The sequence below is a fragment of the Apus apus genome, chromosome 1, assembly GCF_020740795.1.
Source record: "Apus apus isolate bApuApu2 chromosome 1, bApuApu2.pri.cur, whole genome shotgun sequence".
NCBI lineage: Eukaryota > Metazoa > Chordata > Aves > Apodiformes > Apodidae > Apus > Apus apus.
The window spans coordinates 62,124,656-62,140,522 of record NC_067282.1 but is presented as its reverse complement, the minus strand read 5'-3'; the positions used below and the strand labels follow the sequence as shown (position 1 = coordinate 62,140,522).

At 42.5% G+C, this 15,867-nt stretch overlaps 2 protein-coding genes across 4 annotated transcripts in view; one reads left to right on the top strand and one right to left on the bottom strand.

The window, feature by feature from the left end:
• SEPTIN10 (septin 10) overlaps positions 1-15,867 on the bottom strand; it is a 963,730-nt gene that overhangs the window by 439,479 nt on the left and 508,384 nt on the right. The window lies entirely within an intron of this gene.
• Positions 4,110-15,867, top strand: part of RGPD4 (RANBP2 like and GRIP domain containing 4) — a 31,992-nt gene continuing 20,234 nt past the window's right edge. For all 3 annotated transcript variants that reach the window (XM_051616644.1, XM_051616634.1, XM_051616625.1), the window contains exons 1-15: positions 4,110-4,357; positions 6,442-6,509; positions 6,924-7,035; positions 7,952-8,104; positions 8,892-9,122; positions 9,553-9,698; positions 11,183-11,375; positions 12,068-12,158; positions 12,907-13,116; positions 13,600-13,778; positions 13,870-14,045; positions 14,348-14,471; positions 14,838-14,999; positions 15,321-15,458; positions 15,549-15,695. In XM_051616644.1, coding sequence (XP_051472604.1) covers positions 4,283-4,357; positions 6,442-6,509; positions 6,924-7,035; positions 7,952-8,104; positions 8,892-9,122; positions 9,553-9,698; positions 11,183-11,375; positions 12,068-12,158; positions 12,907-13,116; positions 13,600-13,778; positions 13,870-14,045; positions 14,348-14,471; positions 14,838-14,999; positions 15,321-15,458; positions 15,549-15,695 — 2,205 coding nt within the window. In that variant the 5' untranslated portion in view covers positions 4,110-4,282. The remainder of the gene's footprint in view (positions 4,358-6,441; positions 6,510-6,923; positions 7,036-7,951; positions 8,105-8,891; positions 9,123-9,552; positions 9,699-11,182; positions 11,376-12,067; positions 12,159-12,906; positions 13,117-13,599; positions 13,779-13,869; positions 14,046-14,347; positions 14,472-14,837; positions 15,000-15,320; positions 15,459-15,548; positions 15,696-15,867) is intronic.

Sequence of the window (15,867 nt, the reverse complement as noted above, 5' to 3'; positions counted from 1 at the left end):
GAGTGAACTGTCATTGAAATAATACCCCTGGACATTGCCATGACGAGAATTAACTAAAAATGCTGGGGAGCAAGCTAGCAATTAAGCAGCCTGGACAATTACAGCTCTAGTGTTGAAGCTCACTTCCTGGCCTGTCAGTGTTACAAATACTTTGCATAGCTACATATACTTTCCTGAAAGAGGCAGAGCTTATTATTGGCTTTCTACCTATGATCCCTACTAGGTCTCTCAAAAAAAGCTGTGAGGGATGTGGGAATGGATGCTTCAGAAGCTTTGCCCTTTTCTGCTGCATGGGATCAGTCATGCACTGGCAAGAGGGATTCCTTTTGAAGTCTCTGCTTAGACTAACAGTAGGCAGCACTTCAGAAATCCCAATAGATGTAGCTGTAGGGGGAAGAAGATGAGCCTAAAGCCTATCTGCCGCTGGCAGTGGCAAGCCCTGGGCTCTGTTCCAGCTGATGGGTAGTGAGCCAAGCTGAGCACAGTCAGGTTGCAGGGACAACACTAGAGTCAACTGCTGTCCCACCTGACCAGGTGACTTCCAGCTGTTGAGAGTACCAGGAACGCCATGGAGGGTGCCACTTCCACAGGGACGGGTGAGAAATGGTGACCAGTGTCAAGGCACTGGATCCTGTCTGTATGAAGGCAATTTTCCATGCCTCCCCAGCAGCTGAAGAGCAGAAATTTCCTCCAGTGAGATGAGTGAGCCAAGTCTGAGCATTCTCGTCTACAATAGCACCAAGACTTTTGTCACTTAACCTGGCAGGTACTGATTAATTGTTTGGTAACCCCAGCTGTAAACACATCATTCAAAAAAGTATATACAGAGAAAAGATCTTTCTTCTTAGGGAATTTTATCCTAAATAAATAAACAAACACTAATAGAGCAAATATTGAGATGATTGACTCTTTCAGCCAAGGTGTTACATGGATGCTGCTGGTGTCCTTACAGGAACAAGCTGGGTTGTTCTTTCATTTTTCTAGAAAAGATGGGAAAAGCTTAGGGGATGTCTGTTATTTAGGTGTAGCAGGAATTGTGTGGTTGTCAATGGGTTACTTGAGGTTGAGAATGGGACAAATTTTTTATTATGCTTCCTCAGAGACAGAGCCCCGTGGCCTCATTTTGACCAAAGTACCCATGCCAGCAGAGGAGAGATGAGATGGGTAATCCCAGCAAACAGAATCTGAGACTGCTGCTGGGAATTGCTCCATGAGGCCACCACTGGTGCTCAGAACCACCAAACTCTTACAGCTGTAACTTGCAATTTTTTTCTGTGTTGAGGGCTGCTGACCTCATCAAAGAATCACAGAACACTAGGTTGGAAGAGACCTCAAGGATCATCTGGTCCAACCTTTCTAGGTAGGAACACAGTTTAGATGAGATGGCCTAGTGCTGTCTCAAAAAGAGGGCTCCATCACCTGGTGTGCAAGAAGCCCATCCACACAGAGTCAATATACTTGCATTAATAACCAGTTCTGCAGAGAAAAGGGAGCCAGATGGCATAGAATCATAGAATCATAGGGGTTGGAAGGGACCTCGAAAGATCATCTAGTCCAACCCCCCCTGCCAGAGCAGGGTCACCTAGAGTACATCACACAGGAAGGTGTCCAGGTAGGTTTTGAATGTCTCCAGCGAAGGAGACTCCACAACCTCTCTGGGCAGCCTGTTCCAGTGCTCTGTCACTCTCACAGTAAAAAAAATTTTTCTGATATTCACCTTAAACCTCCTATGCTCCAATTTGTATCCATTACTCCTTGTCCTATCACTGGTCATCACTGAAAAAAGCTTAACTCCATCTTCTTGACACTCACCCTTTACGAATTTGTAAACATTGATGAGGTCACCCCTCAGTCTCCTTTCCTCCAAGCTAAGGAGACCCAGCTCCCTCAACCTTTCCTCATAAGGGAGATGTTCCACTCCCTTAATCATCTTTGTGGCTCTGCGCTGGACTCTTTCCAGCAGTTCCCTGTCCTTCCTGAACTGAGGGGCCCAGAACTGGACACAATACTCCAGATGCGGCCTCACCAATGCAGAATAGAGGGGGAGGAGAACCTCTCTTGACCTACTAACCACACATTGGCCTTCTTAACCACAAGGGCACATTGCTGGCTCATGGTCATCCTCCTGTCTACTAGAACCCCCAGGTCCCTTTCACCTACACTGCTCTCCAGAAGGTCAGCCCCCAACCTATACTGGTACATGGCATTTTTCTTCCCCAGATGCAACACTCTACACTTGCCCTTGTTGAACTTCATCAGGTTTTTCCGCGCCCAAGTCTCCAGCCTGTCTAGGTCTCTCTGAATGGCAGCACAGCCTTCCGGTGTGTCAGCCACTCCTCCCAGCTTGGTGTCATCAGCAAACTTGCTGAGGGTACATTCTGTACCCTCATCCAGGTCGTTGATGAAGATGTTGAACAACACCGGTCCCAGTACCGACCCCTGAGGGACTCCACTAGTCACAGGCCTCCAACTAGATTCTGCCCCATTGACTACAACTCTCTGACTTCTTCCTTTCAACCAGTTCTTGATCCACCTCACTGCCTGATCATCAAACCCATACTTGATCAACTTATCTACAAGGATGCTGTGGGAGACGGTGTCAAATGCTTTACTGAAATCAAGATAGATCACATCAACCGCTCTACCATCATCTATCCACCTTGCATTCCATAAAGCAAGCTCAGCTTCCTGAAACATAAGGGCGACTTTTAGACACAGAAACATATAAAATTACTTTAATTATATTCTATCACTTGTATGTGTGATCGGTTACCTAGTTCTTTGCTTCCATTTAAAGTGACAGTGCTTAAAGTTTTCACCAGGCATGCTCAAAGAGAAGGGGGCTTTTTGTTAGTAGGGGTCCCTCTAGTCAATGGGTGGGTATTTTTTTGTGCTAATAGTACATTAACATGCTGATGATATATGAATATGGTGAGTCCATTTAGTCAGTGTTTTCTACCTAGTATGCAAGGCTGTAACCAAGATAAGCTATGGGGAGTACTTCTCTCAGTTCCTTTCCTCTGTGTTGCAGGCTTGTATCTCAAGGACAGGCTGCTGGTGTGTTTTTCTCCAATTCTTGCCGTTTCAGTGCTATACAAGCTCTCTTTTTATTCTACATGTCTTGTTTACACAACATTTTAGTTACTTCAGTGACTAACCAACACTCCAGCACCCTCTCAAGCCGAGTCCTCGAAGTGTCCAGTGCTGGGGAATCTGCCACTTCCCTTGGGGAAATTTATTGCAAAGTCCAACTGTTCTCAGACTGAACGATTTTCTTCTGGAGTCCAGTCAGGATCTCCCCAGGACTAACTTGCACCCATCGCCCCCCATCTTCTCCATGTGACTCCTTGTAAAAGAGGAGTCTCCATCTTCCCGGTAACCACCCTTTAAGTACTGAAAGATGGCAATAAGGTCTCCTCTAAGCCTTCTCTTCCCCCGGCTTAACAATCCCAGTTCTCTCAGCCTTTTCTGGTACAGCAGCCCCCCCCACTCCTTTCATCATCTTCTCATCCACGTTCCCAGACGTATTTTAGGACGATAACCGAAAAGCGGAACTAAGCCCTTCACGCTACCTGGGAAATAAAAAGCTTCTCCCCACAGCCGCTGCAGTAAGCTCAAATTTCCCAGAGCACCGAGACACCAAGAGCCACAGCCCCGGCTCACAGATCGCAGCCGCGCTGCGCCGCAGGGCCGGGCCCGGGCCGAGCCCAAGCGGCAGCGCCGCTCCCCGCGCGCCAGGCCTTCCCCAACGGCCTCAGGCCCGCGCGCAAACGGAAGCGGCTCCAGCACCAAGGGAGCAACGAGCGGCTGCCCCCGAAACGCCAGCGGGACGCCACGGCGAGGCAGCCCGGCCTCCGCGGGAAGCCGGCGGCCGCCAGCTGGGCACGACCCCTCCCTTCGCCGGGCCGGGCCGGGCCGGGCGGCTCGGCAGCCCCGCAGCCCCCATCCCGCGGCCGCCCCCCGGCCCCGGCCCCGCCTCCCGGCTCTCCCCGCCGCCCCGGGGCGCACGGGCGCGGCCAGCGCAGGCGCAGGGAGCGGGGCTGGCCCAGACCCGGCCCGGCCCTCCGCCGGCAGAGGCGCGGGGCGGCCCTTGCGCACCAGCCGGAGCCGAGCGCCCTGTACGGTTGCGCGGGAACTTGCGTAAAGGCGCGGCGGCCGCCGCGTCCCTCCGTCGCTTCCTTTTCCCCTTCCCCTCCGAAGGCGCCGCGCGGAGGCCGGCGAGGAAGGCTCGCTCCGCCTGCCGGAGAGGCCGGAGGCCGGGCGCGGCCCCCGCCGCGGCGCCATGATGAGGCGCACCAAGCCCGAAGTGGAGCGGTACGTGGCCTCCGTCCAGGCCGCCGCGCCTTCCCCCAGAGAGGTGAGCGCTGCGCGGGGCCTCGGGGCCCGTGAGCGAACCTGCCGCGGCCTCGCCTTTCCCGCCCGCGCCAGTCCCCAGGGGCCCGGCGGCTTCTTGTCGGCCGCCTGGCCTGCCCCGCACCGCTGCGGCCCGTGCGGGGGTCCCTTTCCGCCGGGTCCGGCTGGCGTGGGGCCGCAGCGGCGGCTCGCCCGGGCCCTGGCCCTCCGAGGGGCAGGCCTGGCTGCTGCTCCTGCCCGCGCCGAGAAGTCCGGGGGCCGGCTGGTTTCCGTCTGTGCTGCCCTGCTAGGGCTTGGTCTGCTCGGCCTCTCCTCAGCCCTGGCGGGAAAAGGAGACGGCGGGGTTTCTGGGGGTGTTTCTGAGTCCGTGTTCCTGAGTCCGTGTTCAGTCAGGGTTTCTGCCAGTTGAGCGAGACAGACCAAGCTCGTGTGGGAAAGGGCACGGAGTTTCGATTACTGGAAGTGCCTTCCCTAACCGGGAATAGTGGTTCACCAGAGCTGTGCACCTGCACGGTTGGTTACCTTTCCCTTGTATCTGAAAACCGGTATGCAGGTCACAGTGAGCGGTGTGATGCAATTCGTGGCAGCTATTTAATCCTGAAAGATCCAGTTCTGCTGCTCTGAATCGATTTTTATTACAGAGGTAGAATCTTCAGCAGTGTGTTGTATAGCATGAGTGCATCCATGTTCACCATTATGCACTAGGGCCTTCCTTCAGGGCCTGTGTACACCGTCATCGTTTGTACCTTTCCCGACAGCAACAAAGTTGTCCTGTGACTTTGTTTAACTGACTGGGCTGCTGTCTAGACCAGTACACCACTGCCCGAATCAGAGATGTTCTTTAATTGTTTTGATATTGCTATTAATGTAACAAAAAAAACCCCACCTTTTTTTCTGTTGTGTTTAAGGCCACCTGCAACACATTTAGGGCTTGGTTTGTGTTGTTTTGTGTCGTTGTTTGGGTTTTTTTAAGTAATGCTTACAGCTAATTGTATAGCACAGTCAATGATGCTGGTTTTCTTGTGTTGATTTTAGGGAGGGAGTGCTTGTAAGGCTGTGAAGCATTTGTTTTCAGGTTTCTTTTCATCCATTTTTAAAAGATGATGCCAAGTGTGACTCCATTCTGACATATTTAATTGTTTACTTTATAAACATACTTAAAAAAATACAGACTGAAAGCTTGAAGATCTCTAGGAGGCCTGGTTTCATTCTAAAATACTTAAAATTTTTAATGAATAGCAGGAGTGGGAGAGGGAAGGAGACTAGTAATTCAAGCATATTCAGAATGTACATACTTGTTTGGAATCATAGATGTAACTAGTTCCAGTATATTTAGGTTCACAAGCAAAATCTACTTTTGAACTGCTGCTGGGAGCTTAAGCTTTAAGTTTGTCTGGTTTATTTCTATGCTGAGGTTTTTGCTTGTGACTTAGTACTTCAGCTCATTCCTTTCACTCTTTTCCTCCTGTCCATGCCATTTTGCCCTTGTTACTTCCTTGTTCTATTCTCCCCAGAAAATATCTTTGGAGACATTTCAGCATTCACCCATAGCATGAATATGTTCAAGTTATCTTAGGTCAACTACATCTGAAATAAAATACTGCATAAAAACAATTCTTGCCCCAACTGGGAATGGCTTAAGTAGAACTTTTTGTAAGTATATTTAAACAATAGTGACTGATGACAGACTGCAGCAGGACTAAATGACAGAGTTCTCTTGGTTTGCAAGATTTTATTTATTTTTTTTGGTATGTTACAGCAGAGGAGATCAAATGGAGCTGACCCTATTCTTCCACTCACTTTAATTCAAGTGTTTATGAAATGCCACATGTGTTAGGGCCTGTTGCTTGCTTCGCTTGTAGTCTCTGTTTTGTCTGGTAGCCTTTGCCAATTGTAGGAAAACTCTTACTCTTCTTGTTCTTTCTGAAAAAAACCCTTAAATATGTGAAGTGGAATTGAACTGAAAAGTAGTTGTCAAATTCTGTAATTTAAGTGTTAAGCATTACTGAAAGGAAGGGTCACCCTATTGAATTATTTTTCAAGTACCATATGTCTAAAGTGTGTCTGTCATGTTTTTTTCTCTTTCAGAAATCGATGAAAGGTTTCCTCTTTGCTAAGCTGTATTTGGAAATAAAAGAATATGAACTTGCTAAAAGGTAATGTGTTGATCTATGTTTGCTTTTCTGTTCTCTAAAGTGTAAGAGAAAAGCTGAATAAATGTGAAGTAGACCAGAGAAACCAAGATCAACATTGAATGCCATTTGAATCTTTATAAAACAACAACTTGAAAGATTAGTTTTGTGCTACTGAAAACCTTATCTTGTTGAAATGGCATTTTTTGTTTTCACATTATATTATGTAGTCTTAGAATTTCTGGGAACTACTGCAGTTTTAATAACCAGAAATACTTGCTGGCAAGTATCATCTGTATGTGTAAAACAACATTGCTTCTTAGTTTAAGGTGTAGACAGGTCCCTACTTTGTTTCTGGCAGATTAAGTTGTTACAGGTCAGGAAGAGAGTCTTAAAGAAAAATATTGGTTTAGTAACAATTTTTTTTCTCCTCCATAGGTATATATCTGCATACCTCAATGTACAAGAGAGAGATCCCAAAGCACACAGATTTCTTGGACAGATTTATGAAGCTGAGGATAACATAGAAAAAGCTTTTGGATGTTACAAGGTAGGTACTTCACTGGCCCCTCATGTCCTCCTTTATTCCTTTGCAAATGGACTTTTAAAATCCTTCTGTGCTGGACATTCTCAAACTCATAGAAGAAAAGGTATTCCTGGAAAAACTGTATTATTTATACACATTTGACAATGGAAAGAACATGAAGCACTGCAGAGGAGATTCTTCACTGGGTATCACTTGATTCAGTTGCATATTTTAAAGTTGATTCTTTTGTTTTTGTTCTGGACTTGATCTTTGTGCTACGTGTTGTTAAATTCTTCCCATGTCCTATATTGCCTTTTGGACTAAGGGCTGTGAGTGTTCTGTAATTCCTTAATGTGGGCTGATGACAACAGGAATCTAGTTGCTACTAGAAGACTGTAGGGCTCCTGTGTTTTTTGCTTGGTTGGTTTTGGAGGGGACAGTGGCAAAAGGGAGGGACAAATAGGCAAGCATATAATGTCAAATTCCCAATCAGAATGTTTTCGTTCTGGTTTTGGGGAGGGAGAAGATGTGCTCAGAAGCGTGGTTGCCAACACAACTCCATGAAGTACCGTCATGATTTCTTAAACTGTGTGTCTTAACTTTTTTTCTAAAGTGTCTATGTCTGTCTAGACTGGAGATACTTATAGTCCTGCTGTCTGTGTGTAGCAGTAACTAGTGATAGATGCAGGGGAAGTGGCTTTTACATTATTTCATTTATGCACTTCTGAATTCCAGCAGTTGTATCTGGGTGCTGTAAAGTAGTGGTGGCGTTTAGAAATGCTTTTAGAAATATATTCTGTATTGATAGATCTGAATAATTTGAGTAGCTGGGTCTGTTCGTGGGGGGATAACTTACTTTTCTGTTTTATATGGTTCAGAAGTTCAAGTTAATACTTTTGTTTTTTGCCCCCGCCTCCTCTTTGTGCATGGGGAAAACTAGCGTTCTGTGGAGTTGAATCCAACACAGAAGGATCTTGTATTGAAGATTGCAGAGTTACTATGCAATAATGACATTACTGATGGAAGAGCAAAATACTGGGTTGAGAGAGCTGCTAAACTCTTCCCTGGGAGTCCTGCTGTTTTCAGGTTGAAGGTAAATTCCAGATTACCTCTGTCCTATGGCTTCAAGAAACTCAGTATTTGACTGGAGTGCTTTTTGCATGTCACCTCAAGCAAAACTCATCCTGGTTAAGTGATGTTGGAATCTTTTAATATTATGACTATTAGATGTTACTTTCTCCATAGTCTGACATTTTTGTCTGTCTTTAAAGCCTTTAGCTGCATCTTTGTTTAATGTTTCAAGGTTAATCCTGTTCAAAAATGCCAAGGAAATGTTAGCTATTACATCTGAGATGTTGAGACTAGGGAGGCACTACTTGATATTTCTGTTGTGCAACTGGCAGGAAGATAGCAGGCCTGGGAACTCAGGCTTTCTTGCTTTTTTGTTTTTAAATCTGTTATGAAAAACTCTGCCGAATGTGAGAAATGTTGTAGTTCTCAAATACTGTGTAAATGCTTCCAGTCATGCAATCTCTTTAATTTTGTATGGCTAAGCAGCAACCATATAAAAGTCTTCAGATATCTGGTTTTTTAATGCAATGTAGTCTATGACAGGGTATGCTGTAATTGAATGAAATTATTTTACAGATACTACCTAGTAATAAGAGTCAAATTCTGAGGATTTTCTTCTGTGATAGTTGTTTTCATTTTCAAATATTTGAGTATTTAATCAACTTCATGTAGTACCTGAAAACTATGAGGAATATTGTAGTTTGAGTAACGTAGTCATGTAGTGGAGGAAAGAACATTGTGTGGTACTGAAGTTGCTGAGAAGACTTGTGTGGGAATTGAAATTAACATGTTGCCTTCATGTTTAACAGGAGCAGTTACTGGATTGTAAAGGTGAAGATGGAGGGAATCAGCTTTTTGACTTGATTCAAGCAGAACTTTATGCAAGACCAGATGATGTCTACGTAAACATCAGACTAGTTGCACTCTACCGTTCCAATAATAGATTAAGAGAGGCTGTGCTCCATTGTCAGCAAGCAGAGAAGAAAATTCCTTTGCATTCAAGCTTGGAATGGTGTTCCTGTGTTGTAGAGACACTTGAGGTGTTTAATTGTATTTTGATCCTGTGATAGTCTTCCATATTTTTTTAACTGGTCTGTTTCTCTTAGTGCCCTTACTCTTACAGCTATTACTCAAGTGATTTAACTGCTTCAAATGCAAGTCTGCTGAAACCAGTGGAATTACAAAATACTTTTTTTTTTCTTGTAATTGGAATTTTCTCCCTAAAATTAAGCCTTATAGAGCTATTGAGTTTCAAACTTCAAAAGTTGAGTTAGATACAGCTGTTCCATTAGGGACAAAATTGATCAGGGAAATAGTTCCTTGAAACTTTGCTACTGAAGAATATTTTAGGGTCTCACCTGTGAAACTGGATTTTTCATTAAATGCTTCTGATATGTTTTGGAGAAGTACTGCCCTTGCCTTCATGGAAGGATGACTGTTCCTTATCCTGTGATGAACTTTCTTCTTTAGGAATATCTGGAATCTTTACAAGACTTGGAGTCTGATAAAAATCACTGGAGAGCTATCAAGAAGGATCATCTGCTGGCCTATTCCAACTTTGTCAAAATGACACTTTCTTCTAGAGATGTTCAGGAATGCAGAGAGGCACTTGAAAGGTACTGGTTTAACTTCCTTATAGTAAAAACAAATCTCTAAGAATTGGGTTTTATCTAGGAGGAGGGGATGTATGTATCACAGAACATCTACCAAGCTTCTATTTCACTGCTTATTTTGTTTGTGGATGGGAGAGGAGATTCTCTGTACTAGCCACAAAGAATGGTACTTACTAGGTTTGAACCCCAACCTATCACTTTGATAGAGATGAAAGCCTTGTTTGAATAGTCAGAATGCAGCTATGGAGAAGACTCATTGATATCCTGAGTCAAGTAGCTTTGTACCTTCTTTCCCTTCAGTAAGAGAATGTTTTTCTGTACTTTAACAATTATTTGATTCAGACTTCCCAGACAATTAAAAAAAAAAAGCAAACCAACAAACAGCCAACAACAAAAAAACAAAAAACACCTCTTGTATATCAGCTTTGTTCTGGTAATTTTTTCTAGTTAACACAGCACATACTGGAATACTTAGGAACTTTAGGAATATAATATAATTGGGAGAGAGAAAGCCACTTGCAGTAAGAACACTCTCCTTTAGGGAAAACTGCTGGCATTAAAGAGCCAGCTAAGCCAGCTGACTTCAAGGCGTATGATCTCTGGCACACTTAGAGTGGTATAAAACAATATTTGTAGTCATTATATTGATTAAGACCTATATTCCTTTCTTACTATCTTTCCTTTCTTTCTGCCTTTTATTGACTTACCTTTTTTCCTCAATTACACAATGGCTGTTAATTGTCTTTTATAAAACTATATTCTGTTAATCTTAAATGAGTATTTGAGGCAGTACAGACAATGGATGAGGAATTCTTAATGTCCAAGTATGTTTTATTTTCTTTTTCTCCTCTAACATTGACCAAACCATCCTGGATTTTCTGCTGCCATTTTATTAGAGCCTTTCAAAATTATTACATCTGAAACACTTCCAGATTGTGGCAATGCTAACAGCCATTATAGTTTTGTCAGATAATGGGAAGTGTGTTTTAACTGTTTTCTGGAAAGCCTCCTGAGTGGGAGTTGTTTACTAGCCTATAGCTACTCAGATTTTTACAGTTCCTTCTGTTTTCGAAGAGCCTGTCTAGATGTATTTTGGGCCTTTCTGATAAATGAAGGAAAGGGCAGAGTTACTAGCACCTCCTGCATGTCTCTTCAGTCTGCAGTAGTGAACAAGTTTATCCATATGGTTTGGGAGGACAGTTTTGCAAGGAGATGTGCAAAGATAAGCGGAAAACAACGATAAATATTTAGGCAATATTTAGTGTTTTACTTCAGTAATCTAAGTTGAGAGCACTGGGAGTCTGAGAACCTTATTGTACTTCTGTGTACTTTTGTGCATCTTACTGTGCAGCTCAGGTTTGAGCAACAGAATCAATACTAACCATTGACTCATAAAGTTACTTGATTTACAGTTAAATAGCATCAGCCAAAATCAGCTATAGCTTTTACCTGGGCTCTGTTTAGAATGAGTCTTCTTTACATTTTAGTTTTGATCGTGCACTTCAGTCAGTGAAACCCTATGTGAATGGGGCTGATGAGTTGTCTCGTACCTTTGTGGAAATGAAAGGACAGCTCTACTTGCACGCTGGAACTTTGCTACTGAAAATGGCCCAGCACAATGAGGCGCAGTGGAGAGGTGTTTGTCAGCTAGCAGCATTGTGTTATCTGATAAGCTTCCAGGTAAGTAATTTCTCACTTTATGCTGTTAGTTAATACAGTTCTTGAAGTGTTCTTGCTGTACATTTGTTGAACTTCTGTATTCCTGAGATGATCTAGTGCTTGCGTGCCTCCTCACTCCCTAAACCCTGCTCTTCCATGATTCTTTAAAAGGTTTCAAATGACACAAACAGGGTAAAAGTGTATCTTCAGCTGTTTCCCTTGACAGAGTAACCTGATTCTTACAGGCTAGTGAGTTTATTTCCTCTAGTATATTCCTTTTTCTGTAATACAGCTGAACGCATGTATTAGGTATTAGGTTTATTGCTATAAGGAGCGGAGAGGATGAGCTGAATAGTTCCCATGTACTTGTTGAGTAGACAGCAGAACTAAAAAAATCAAGCTTAATTCTTTCCCTTATGAAGTAAAATTGTCTTTTCTTTTTTAAATGCCACTGCTTGCATTCCAGGTGTTGCTTTTGTGTATGCCTCATGTTACTTGCAGTAGGTATAATTGCCCATCTCAGGGTTTTGGGGCTTCTCTGCCCTTTCCCCCACCCACCCCCTGGGTTATGTGACGTAGTACCTTCAGAATTATGTGCTTTTTCTGTGGTTTTCTAATGCAAAAAAAGGTGCTTGTTTCTCAATGCTTAACTTGTTTAAATGATCTGCAGTTATTGTGAAAACACTGTAACACTTCTCTCCTTACTTCATCAGGTTCCTAAACCAAAGTCAAAAGTCATAAAGGGGGATCAAACTGGACAAGATGTGCTAGAAATGTTGGCATGTGATCGAAAAAGCCAGTCTGGTAATACAAATAGCTACATAGTACCATTTTAGTGTTACAGATAGTTACAAAGTGGTTTGTTAAATAACACATTCCTTTTTTGAAATGTATAGTTAAAACAAACCTAGTACAGTGCATTCTCTTTTCTCTAAGTATGGGGTTTTTTCCTCATTTTTGCCTCTCCAGCACACTAAGAATTCAACTCATATGGTCTCTTAGTCTGCTGGCAATGGCTTCTGCCTTCTGGTACTATTTTGCAAGCATTGTTAGCTCTAAGAGGAAATTAAAATATTGCTGTTTCCCTGTCCTTTCCATCCTCTTGCTCTTTTTGCTGCTAGGCATAGACAATTTTTCAGTCTACAAATTCTTGCGGGGCCTAGGTGAAAACAAACCAACCCACAAGACATCAAGTTCAGTGGTTTCAGAATGGATTTTGATAAGACAGACTTCTGCTTGTATTACAGCTACTTATTTTAAGGGCAGTTGCAATGCCCCTAGAATAGTAATAATATGAAGATGGCTTTTTTTTGTCCGAAGAACTGGATTTGCAAACACCTCAAGGTTGTTGTCACTAAAGCTTGGAAAGTATGTGCTGGAACACTGACCCAATTACAGGGAGAATATAAATTGGCAATCCATAGGTTTCATAAGGTGAAATCCTGATTCCCACCCAGCCCTCGATAGCAAGAACAGTCCATTGTAGCGAGTATTGCTTTCCTTATGTTCACTGCTCTGTTGACGTGAAATGGTTGATATTTTTGGTTTCTAGGTCACATGCTGCTGAACTTAAGCCATGGCAAACAAGACTTCTTTAAAGAGATTGTGGAATCTTTTGCAAACAAGAGTGGTTCATCTACATTGTCTGATAGCCTGTTTGAGAGTGGAGCTTCTAGAGAGAGGTCTTTTATTGGCACGGATGATATCGGAAATGTCAGTACACAAGCACCAGTGCAAATGGAACTTCATAGATGTGATATTGGTAAGAGGTTTTACTTTCTGAGACTCAGCTTTTTGTAGCAGAAATTATTCTACAAATACTTTATATTGCAACTGAAGACCAATACCTGAAGTAGCAGCTGAAAGTTGCACTAATGTCCTAGGCAAGACTTAGGCTTTATTGCAAAGTAGAGAAGTGCTTCCTGAATAGTTCCTTAAAGACTTTGGAGAAGTAAATAAGTTTGCTAAAACCAGTTGTCTACTGGACTGAATATGGTGAGGACGGGAGTGAAAGGACATCTGAGAGTCATATCCTTAGAAGTTTAAGGGCTTGATGGCTTGAGCACGGAGATGAACTGTCTATTTGATATGCTTAGCTAATTTTAAGTCTGTAATCTTTCATAAGTGAAGGTTGGAATCTTGATGCTCGTTGGTCTGCAGAGTGTCTTTGGCTGATCTGATAAGAGTGAAATGTGAAACGCAGCTTTGATCAGATACAAATCTTGCTAACTTTGTTTTTGCACAGGTGCAGTTCGAATGCACAATGGCAGCCTCCAGCACCTTGTGTGGCTTGGATTGCAGTGGAACTCTATGTCAGTCTTGCCCCCAATACGCAAATGGTTAAAACAGCTTTTCCAGTTGCCTCAAGAAACATCAAGACTTGAGACAGATGCTCCTGAATCCATTTGCCTACTGGACCTTGAAGTAAGTATGCTTTCAAAGTCCTTAAGTGTGCTGTATGACTGAAGTTTTCTGGCATTTAATACCTCTTATTTCTTGATTTTTACAAAAACAGGTATTTCTGCTTGGAGTGATATTCACTAGCAACTTACAACTGCAGGAGAATTTAAATTCTCACTACGGTGCACATCAGCCTCAGTTCTTACCATTGCCAGTGTGCAAGCAGCTCTGTACCGAGAAGCAGAGAACCTGGTGGGATGCTGTTCGTGCTCTTATTCAGAGAAAAACAATGTAAGGCTTTTTTAGTTTGGAAATGTCTGACTAAGCCCTTAGGCAGTTTCTTCTACAGTACCTTGGATTGGTCCCAGTAGGTTCTTGTAATATTAAATTGATTATTTGACATCTTTTGGTCATTGAGGCTTTGTTGTAGCAGGGACTTGATATGCTTGAAAGATTTCTAAAAATAGTATTTTCATTTCTAAACTAGAAATAGGTTAGGGCTAAAACTGTGGGCTATATTCTTCAAGCAAATGACATGCAAACAGATGAAAAATAGAAAATACTAATCAAGGAATGTTTCTTCTGATATTCAGACCAGGAACATCAGCAAAACTGAGGCTTATTGTACAGCATGGAATAAGTACTCTGCGAACACTGGAGAAGCATGGCCTTCAACCTGCCTTAATTATACACTGGGCAAAAAGCCTGCAAAAAACAGTAAGTTGAAAAGACTTAAATATCTAGAAGCTGAGGGGTTTTCCCTCATTTTCCAAACTATAAACAGATTGGGGGAGCAGAAACAGATGAGAATGCCTTACTGAGAGCATTTTTTTTTTTTTTTTGGTCAGGTGAATTAGTTGCTTTAGTCACCCTATAAAGTACTCTGTCTTAAACTGTAGTATTGCTTTCTACATGTATATTACTTTACGTATCTTTTGAGATAAAGCTCATGAGGTTTATCTCCAGTGTCAGAGTAGCACTCTTGCAACTTTTCAAGAAGACCAAAGGATATGTATGTACAAATAACATTTTCACTTTAATTTCTTGAAATAACATATATATCCTTTCCTTTTTCTTCACCAGGGCACTAGTCTTAACTCCTTCTATGACCAGAAGGAATACATTGGACGAAGTGTCTACTACTGGAAGAAAGTTTTGCCTATCCTGGAAACTATCAAAAAGAAGAGGAGTATTCCTGAACCTACTGATCCTCTCTTCAAACACTTCCACAGTGTAGACATTCAGGTACAGATTGATTAAGCCAAGGTTGAAGTAAGAGAGGATCTATGTCAAACTTGCATAGCTGCAGAATTTTTCCCTGCATTGTACAACTATTTTTTTTAATTACTAAAAATCTGTTAATTATGAGATTTGGTAGTATTGGTGTCTGATAAAGGGCAGAAACATCTATATTTACAACTTTATCCCTACCTTTAAAGCTTGGAACACACTGAATACTCTTAGTACCGACTTTCTTTAAAAATTATTTTCCCTGTATTATAGGAAAATAATATCAAATGTGTTATTCCACTGTTAGATACAAGTTGTCTTTCACTTTCTTTGTAGGTCTCTCAGGTTGCAGCATATGAAGAAGAGGCACACATAGCATTTGCAATGTTGGATGCAGTTGATGGAAAAACTGATGATGCTTTACTAGCATTTGAAGCTATTAAGAATGTAGTTTCATACTGGAATCTTGCCCTGGTAAGTTAATAAATTGCATTACCCCAAAATGCTTTGCTTTAGTCAGTTACCTTCTGATGGATTTTAATTAATCTGTGCCCTGTTCTTTAGATCTTGCAGAGAAAGGCAGAGGAGTTTGAAAATGATGCCATGCTGCCAGAAGAACAAGAAGAACGCAAAACCTATCTTCTTAAAAGCAAGCATTATCTAATAAAGATCATTGAGGAAAGTTCCTCAGATATGTCAGCAACTGAGAAAGTAAGTAATTCTTGCTTTTAAAATGTGTTTCAAAAGGTGGCAGTGGCTTTGGGTACTGTCTCAAAACCTTTTGCATTTAAGTTAGTTTTTTAGACCAGGCTTTGCATTAAGGCAAGTTAAGTTAACCTTATTTCTTTGCTCAAGACAACCCGCTTACCACTACTGAGTTGAT